Source organism: Pogoniulus pusillus, chromosome 40, assembly GCF_015220805.1.
Source record: "Pogoniulus pusillus isolate bPogPus1 chromosome 40, bPogPus1.pri, whole genome shotgun sequence".
Lineage (NCBI taxonomy): Eukaryota > Metazoa > Chordata > Aves > Piciformes > Lybiidae > Pogoniulus > Pogoniulus pusillus.
The window spans coordinates 3,221,278-3,229,588 of record NC_087303.1 but is presented as its reverse complement, the minus strand read 5'-3'; the positions used below and the strand labels follow the sequence as shown (position 1 = coordinate 3,229,588).

The window sequence follows — 8,311 nt, the reverse complement described above, 5'->3', positions numbered from 1 at the left end:
TGGGACAGGCGAAGCTCCGAGCGCTGCAGTTTCGGTTGGTCCTCAGCACCACGCCCTTACTCCCTGACTCCAATTATGTCTCCAGCCCTAGTAAATGAAATCCAGGGATTCCTCCCCATACTCAAGCACTTCCTTGGGGTTTTTACCCGTACTGAGCCTTGCTCGTTTGTATTTGGGCACCGAGAGAGGCAGGAGTCGGGAGGCCGGGCAGGCTGCCACCCGGGCACTGCAGCCTGCTGCGGGAGAGCTGGGGCCCGACGCAGACTGCCAGAGGCAAAGAAGCTCTTTGTCTCTGAGCAAATCACTCTGAGCAAGTGTCTCCACACCTCTGTCTCCAGCCTGCTGGAGATATCACTGGAATGCTGCAGGATAAGCAGCATCCAAGGATGCAGAGATAAGGGGAGGATCTCTTCAGCAGAAAGAAGAACAATGAACCATGAACACTAGGAGCCCTCAGCCATTCTAGCTGGGATTCTTCCCTTGCTGTCCCAGTCCTTAGTCCTGACACAGAGTGAGGATTTGAACGAGTCTCAGCTCCCTTGCTCCCTGGCGAAAGGGGCCTGGAGAATCCTTGCAGTGAGGGGGCAGTTTCAGAGGGCTAAGGAGCCCCTGGCTCCTTCTCAGCAGCCAGCAAGGTCCTCCCTAGAGAGGAGGCCAAAAAGGTGTCCTGAAAAGGAGCTTAGCCTGAGCTTTGGTGGTGGAAGAGTGAAAGGATCCTTCCCTTGTAACCCCTCTGCCTAGCTACGACTGGGAAACATCAATGAGAGAGGAGAGTCTCTGGTTTGCTCTTGATCCACCTTCCCCAAACCAGAGCAGCCCTGCTTTGGGCAAGCACTGCTCTGCCAGCTGGGTCAGCACTTCTGCCACTCCCTGTCCTAGGACAGCAAAGGCTCAGACCTCTTATTAGGAGGCAGCACAGAAATTGCCCTTTTCACTCCCATTCCTTTTCTCAAAGCATCCTTCCCAGCCTGGGGATGAGAGCTGCAGCAGTGCCTCTCACCGAGCAAGAGGAGCTCCTCAAAGCCCTTTCGTCTGACTTTATAATCTCCACACAAAGAAAACAGCCCTCAGAGCTCCTGCAGAGCCACCCTGAGGAACACCTTCCCCGTGGCCCTGAGGAGATCTCTCCACAGCCCCCCTTGTCCCACAGCAGTGCTCTGGAGCTGTCCCTCCGGAGGGATCCCAGGGTTAAATCTCCTTGCCTCTGATCTTTCTGCCAAGCTCTTACATCACTCCGGAGCCAAACCTCCTATTTGCTCTTTCTCCACACAAAGCAAGCAGCTCTGTGAGCTGCTGCAGAGCCACTCTGAGCAACATCTCCCCTGTGGCCCTGAGGAGATCTCTCCACAGCCCCTCTTGTCCCACAGCAGTGCTCTGGAGCTGTCCCTCCGGAGGGATCCCAGGGTTAAATCTTGCCTCTGATCTTTCCGCCAGGTTCTTACATCACTCCTCACACATCACTCCGGAGTCAAACCTCCTATTTGTGCTTTCTGGTCCATCTTCCATCTCCCTACCTCAGCACCTTGCAGGAAAACTGCTTGTTCGACTGGAAAGAAAAGGAAAATAACTTAGTGAGCGATAAAGAGCCCTTTGATGCAATAACCTTTCATGATTCCTTCCTGGTGTATAATTTAGGAACACTGTGTGTGTTTTTTTTTCCTCCCCTGGCTTGATGCTGTAAAGTTTGCATCACAAACAAAAAAGCTGATGAGTCACAAAAAGTCCTGGCTAATGTATTTGTGAAATTAGGCAGAGACATGTAAAGCATCTTCCTTGTCTCCCTGGGCTGCCTGAAAGGAAGCTTCCCTTTGAGAAATGCTTCTTGGCACGGCCGCCTGCAGCAGGCAGCCCTATGGGAAGCAGCAGCAGAGGTGACACCCACTGGGGAAGGTATAAAAAGGGCTCCCCGGGCAGGGGCAGCTCGCAGGCTGAGTCTGTCTCAAGCTGTGCATCTTGCTTTGGGCTTCTGCTTGCATTTCCAGCTGCTGTCGCCATGAGTTGCAACATTAAGGAGACGATCACTGTGTCTAGCAAAGGCAGGAGCAGTGGTGGCAGCTGTATCATTGGTGGTGGTGGTGGTGGTGGTGGAGCAAGGATCTCTTCCTACGGGATAGGCAGTGCCAGAGGTTTTTCCGGCAGGAGCTACTGCGGTGGAGTGAATTACGGAGGGGGACTGAGCGTTGGGAGCTTGGCTGGGGGGAGCTATGGAGGTGGCAACTGCTACGGCAACGGCCTGGGCTTTGGCCTGGCAGGCGGTGTGGTCGGTGGTGGTCTGGGGGGAGACTGCTTGCTGTCCTCCTGCGACGAGAAGGTCACCATGCAGAACCTCAACGACCGCCTGGCTTCCTACCTGGACAAGGTGAAGTGCCTGGAGAAGGAGAACGCGGAGCTGGAGTGCAGGATCAGGGAGTGGTACGCCACACAGGGGCTGTCCTGCGAGCCCCGCGACTACAGCTGCTACTACAAGGAGATTGAGGACCTGCAGAATCAGGTAACACCCCCCCCCGCAGCCCTGCCCCCCCTGCTTCACGCTGAGTTTGCATTCAGAACCTCCTGCAGCGGTCAGAGGTCACTTTGGTGCTGCTGGGAGTCTTCACTGCCAAGTGTTGGCAAGTTCTGTGCCTCACTGAGTGTGGGTCAGGGGTGGGTGCTGCCCACCGGGGTGATGTTCTTGGAAAGAGAAAGGACCTTTTGTGATGCTGAGTTTTGGCTGGCAAGTGTTAAGTGTGACATGGCCAAGGCGTGCCCTGAGGAGGGGCAGCAGTGTCAGCACGCTGGGGACAGCAGAAGTGGAGCACAGCTCAGGGATCAAGGCTGTGCCAAAGCAGCAGGAGGAATTCTAAGGGGGTGAAGCTGAATGTTTGGGTGCCACAGCAGCACAAACAGCTCAGTCCTCACTGGAAGCTGTGGCTGCTCTTCAGCCTTAGACACCTTTCAAGAGCCTGCCCTGAAGACCCTTGAGCCTGCAGCCCAGGGCACAGCAGCCTGAATGTCAGCTGAGATCTAATGTCCTAGGGAAAGTTCTTCAGGCACTTGGTGAAGCATCTTTGGGACTTGCCCTCAGCTCTGGCAAGTGTGCAGTGAGCAATGCCACCCTACCAGGCTACCCCCAGCCCCTACACAGCTGAGCTCTTTACTGACTGTGAGCTAAGGTGGCACAGCCTCAACCCAGCACATAGCTGCTGCCACTGCCCTGCTCAAGGGACATGGCTCAAGGAAGAGGACAACAGAAAAAGAGGACAGTGCCAGGTGCCTGGAGAGTGGCAGCAGGGAGAGGCAAGACACTGGTGGTGGTCTGCTCTCTTCCAGATTGTCTGTGCCACCATTGACAACAACAAGATCATCCTGGACATTGACAACAGCAGGATGGCAGCTGATGACTTCCGTGTGAAGTGAGTGACACCCCCACCCCCCCGTGAGCATGGACCCTGCTGTCCCCTCCCCTGCTCCTTCACAGCCTGCTGGTGGAGTCTCCATGCTGAAGTTCAGAGGAGGCTCTTTCAGCACCACGCTGGCACAGGGCTGGTGGGCACCAATCCCTCTCCTGCTTATCATCGTTGGGGAAAACATTTGGCAGCTGTGTTTGGTGGTGAGGGCTGGGGGCTGCCACAGCAGGGAGTGGTCCTTAGTGGTGGAGCTGCTGCATCCCCACCACAGACCAGTGCGGACTGGGAGCAGCAAAGCAGAAACTCAGCTGAGTGAGGGATGTGAAACACTCAAGGGAGCAGGAAAAGAGAGATGAGAGAGAAAAGCTCTCAGCCACCAGAGATGAAGAGCAGTGCAGGAGCCTAATGCAAAGCTGCCTACAGCTACCTGAAGGGTAGCCAGATGGGGGTTGGGCTCTTCTCCCAGGCAACAAGGGGACACAGTCTCAAGTTGTGCTGGGGGCTGGATGCTAGGAGGAAGTTCTTGACAGAGAGAGTGATTGGCATTGGAATGGGCTGCCCAGAGAGGTGGTGGAGTCACTGTCCCTGGAGGTGTTGAGGCAAAGCCTGGCTGGGGCACTTAGTGCCATGGTCTGGTTGATTGGTTAGGGCTGGGTGCTAGGTTGGACTGGATGAGCCTGGAGCTCTCTTCCAACCTGCTTGATCCCATGAAAGGGCAATCAGTTCAGACAACAAAATCCAGGGTAGAGCAGAAGATCCTTGCATGAGCTCTGCTGTGGGATGTCCCTGCTGAGAGCCTCTGCCCTGTGTCTTCCCCTCCCCACTCCGCAGGTACGAGACGGAGCTGGCCCTGCGCCAGAGCGTGGAGGCTGACATCAACGGCCTGCGGCAGGTCCTGGACCAGCTCACGCTCTGCAGGTCCGACCTGGAGGCGCAGCTGGAGTCGCTGCGGGAGGAGCTCTGCTGCCTGAAGAAGAACCATGAGGAGGTAGGGTCTTGCCCTCCCCCTGGCAGAAGGCTTTGCCCACGCAGAGGTGCAAAGCACAAACTCCTTCCCCACGAGCCCAGCTGAGCCTTCTGGGGTCAGACCTGTCTATCTCATGGGAGCTGTGGGAGCTCTGGCAGAGATGCTGCCAGGGTTGGGCTGGCCCTGGAGATGCCAGACAGGGGTTAAAGTTGCTGCTGACTCCAGTGGATAAGAAATTGCCCAACAGGAGTGCTGGTGAACACCTTGCACCATGTCCCAGTGCTCTTTGCAGCCATAGCTAGAGGCAGCCCTCACCGGGAGCTCTGCTGCTGTGTCCTTCCACAGCCAGCATGAGCCTGACCTCGATTCTGTTGGCAGGAGATGAACTGCCTGAGGAAGCAATCGACAGGGGACGTGAGTGTGGAAGTCAATGCCTGCCCAGGCCCAGACCTGAGGCAGATCCTGGAGGACCTGAGGTGCCAGTACGAGACGCTGATAGCGAGGAACCGCAAGGAGGTGGAGGATTGGTACGAGTGCAAGGTGAGAGCCACACCAGGCAGCCAGCCTGCTGGGCACACTGCTGGGCACACAGCACACACAGAGCCCACCACCAGCTCCTCCTCTCAGTGTTCATTATCCCTTGTGCCCCACACCAGACACAGGCCAGTCTGACCAGTTTGTTAGCCCCACTGGGAATGGCAGCGTCTGCCGCCAGGCTTCGTGGTGTTGTGGTTGGGGCTGAAATGTTCCACGCGGGGATTAAAGAGGCTCAGGAGCCACGAGGATGATGCCACCTGTGCAGAGCAAGCAGCTAACGCCCAGCGCCTGGGGAACTCATCCTGCTCCCCTCACTTTCTGCCAGCTGCTCACCATGTCCTGCTTCTGCCAGAGCAGGTGCAAGGCACTCAGACACCCCCTGAGCCTCTCTGCCCTGCCTGGTGCCTTGCAGATTGAAGAGGTGAATCAGGAGGTCAAACTCCCCCTGAGCCTCTCTGACCTGGTTGGTGCTTTGCAGACTGGGGAGGTGAATCAGGAGGTCAAACCCCCCCTGAGCCTCTCTGCCCTGCCTGGTGCTTTGCAGATTGAGGAGGTGGATCGGGAGGTCAAACCCCCCTGAGCCTCTCTGCCCTGGTTGGTGCCTTACAGATTGAGGAGGTGAATCAGGAGGTCAGAACTCCCCCTGAGCCTCTCTGCCCTGGTTGGTGCCTTGCAGACTGGGGAGGTGAATCAGGAGGTCAGAACTCCCCCTGAGCCTCTCTGCCCTGGTTGGTGCCTTACAGATTGAGGAGGTGAATCGGGAGGTCAGAACTCCCCCTGAGCCTCTCTGCCCTGGTTGGTGCCTTGCAGACTGGGGAGGTGAATCAGGAGGTCAGAACTCCCCCTGAGCCTCTCTGCCCTGGTTGGTGCCTTGCAGACTGGGGAGGTGAATCAGGAGGTCAGAACCCCCCCTGAGCCTCTCTGCCCTGGTTGGTGCCTTGCAGATTGAGGAGGTGAATCGGGAGGTCATTACGAGCGGGCAGGAGGTGGAGACCTGCAACAACCAGGTGACGGAGCTGCGACGCCAGCTGCAGGCGCTGGAGATCGATCTGCAGGCCCAGCTCAGCCAGGTGGGTGTTGTCAGCTCTGGCATGGCCACTGCTGGATTTGTCAGCGTGACCAGGCAGAGGCAGCAGCCAGTGTGGTGGCGGTGAGCAGTTTGTCCCTGTTTGGGCTGGAAACCATCAAGCCCAGGGTGAGAGCTCACTGAGTGCTGTCTCTTGGGCTGCTTTGTTCACAGAGAAATAACTTGGAGTCCTCTCTGGCTGAGACTGAGTGCCAGTACAACAGCCTCCTGGGTGAGCTACAGACCCAGATCACCTGTGTGGAGCAGCAGCTGGCTGATATCAGGGCAGAAATCGAGTGCCAGAACCAGGAGTACAAGACCCTGCTGGATGTGAAGTGCCGCCTGGAGCAGGAGATCCAGACCTACCGCTGCTTGTTGGAAGGAGGCCAGCAGGACCTCATGTACGTAGGCCTCTGAGAGCTCTAGAGAATAAATGAAAGCACCAAAGGGTCGCAGGCTGGGAGCCCAGCACAGCATCAGGTCCATCCCAGTGCTGTCTTTGGGAAGAAGAAGCAGTTGCCTCCTGAGCAGTTTTGCTGTGAGGAACATTCCGGCGTGAACTCAATGTCACTCCTCAGGGGCTGCCAAGCAGAGAAACCAAACCTGATAATTGCTACTTACAACACTCTAACTACCAGTATTAAGTCACCATTTGTAACAGGCTCTTTTCTGTAATCAGAGGGGTGAGACCTCTCAAAATAAGAATTATTGCAACCCTCTGCGTTGCACTTCTGTGCCAAAGGGGAGCCCAAATGCAAGGCCAGCTCTGAAGGCCACACAAGAACAAGTGTGAAATGCCCTAGCCCCTGTAAAAGACCCAGACTAAAGCCCTGTGCCATGCTGCCTGCCAGCAGTGCCATGCAAAGGTCTCAAATGCCTTATTTCTCTCACCAAATTCACCCCACTAGACACGGAGGAGGAATTGGAGTAGGAACTGGTGTAGGAGGAGGAGTCATTAGGACCAGCCACACGTACACGACGACTTCAACCTCCCACTGCCAGCCCCAGGTGCCACCCTGCAAGACTGGAGACATACAAGGTAAGGGCTGAGTGCTCACAGGAGCTCAGGGTTCCAGGCTGCTGCTCTGTGCTAAGGCCAGGACACACCAGACTGGCCCAGGAGAGGCTTCTGCTGTCTTATCAGAGAGCTAAGCCACAGGTCTGGACTGTTAGACTGGATCCAGCTGCAGTGCTGTGGGCTGTGTCACTGGGAAATAGCTCAAAGAAAGCCCTGAATATGCAGCAGCAGAAAGCAAAGGAGAGAGAAGAACTGAGAGGAGCAAGCTGGGGAAGTGAGGCATAAAGGGAAGGCAGCAGAAGCAAAGACTACAGCCAGGCAAAGCCTAGCAAAAGAGCCTGGAAGGAGTGAGAAGGACAAACCTGTATCTTTACAAGTCCAAACTCTCCAAACTCCCACTCAGGCACAATCTTTGGTCAGTCCCTGGGGTTCCCTGGGTTGTGTTTTTTTTTTAAGCCAGGGCACTGCTCAGACCAAGCTGTTGGGTGAAGGATTTCAGCTCAGTCCCAACCCCATAATGCTGCCACGTTTATTTTTTTCCCCTGCAGTGACCTGCAGGAGAATTTGTGATTAAGGAGGAACGAACCAGAAGATGACACAGAGAGGAAAGCCACAGACAGAACAAGAATGCTCCACGTTCCCTGCACCCTCTGCAGAAAAAAGTAGAAGTAACTCAGCCATGCTTTGCTGGGGAGGCCTGCTGAGGGCCACCCTCTCCCCTCTCCCTCTCCTTCTGTCCCCTAACGCTGTTGTCCCTAGAAGTCACCGAGTTAGTCAGGCTCACTGGGGGAGCTGCTGCTGGAAAATGCCTCTAATAAAACTTTGCTTCTGCCTGATGCAATCAAGAAACCTGGGCCTGGAAACTGAGTTCCTTTACAGCACCGGGGGCTGATCTGTGCCCAGGGCTCACCTGGACTGGGCAGGCACTGGGAACGAAGCTCTGGCCAGTGGGAGGTGGAGAATGGCCCTGCTGAGCTCACAGCTCCTGGCCACCTGCCCCCAGTCAAAGCCTGGAGCTCATTGCCTGCTGCTGCCTGACCTGCTCCAGGAGCCACCTCTGGCCACCAGCCACCCACCGGCCAGGCCAGGCTGGTCTGGGGCTTTCCCACAGAGCCTTGGGCTTAAACTCCTCACAGAAGAACAGAAGAGGACTCTATGGAGTCCTTTGCTGAGAGACTAAAAACCACCGAAGCAGAGAAGCCCCAAACCCGGAGCTGCAGCACAACCTTCCTGCCCCTGCCCACGGCCATAAACAAGAGGATGAGGATGGGGTGAAGGGAAGTCGGAACTTTGGCTTTGAAGTAGAGAAGGATCCAGGCTGATCCCTGCTGGCCAGG

At 56.2% G+C, this 8,311-nt stretch overlaps 1 protein-coding gene across 1 annotated transcript; it reads left to right on the top strand.

The window, feature by feature from the left end:
- Positions 1-1,944: 1,944 nt before the first annotated feature.
- LOC135191762 (keratin, type I cytoskeletal 19-like) lies at positions 1,945-7,802 on the top strand. The gene is made up of 8 exons (XM_064174344.1): positions 1,945-2,491; positions 3,310-3,392; positions 4,218-4,374; positions 4,732-4,893; positions 5,835-5,960; positions 6,131-6,357; positions 6,865-6,995; positions 7,523-7,802. Exons 1-8 carry the CDS (start codon positions 1,994-1,996, stop codon positions 7,546-7,548), a joined length of 1,410 nt encoding a protein of 469 aa, XP_064030414.1. The 5' UTR covers positions 1,945-1,993; the 3' UTR covers positions 7,549-7,802.
- The last annotated feature ends 509 nt before the right edge of the window (positions 7,803-8,311 follow it).

Bases quoted from the DNA above. Each gene is read 5' to 3' on its own strand.
- LOC135191762 (XM_064174344.1), top strand. From the start codon at position 1,994: ATGAGTTGCAACATTAAGGAGACGATCACTGTGTCTAGCAAAGGCAGG. The intron at 2,492-3,309 runs GTAACACCCCCC...GCTCTCTTCCAG, and splicing joins TTGAGGACCTGCAGAATCAG to ATTGTCTGTGCCACCATTGA. The intron at 3,393-4,217 runs GTGAGTGACACC...CCCACTCCGCAG, and splicing joins GCTGATGACTTCCGTGTGAA to GTACGAGACGGAGCTGGCCC.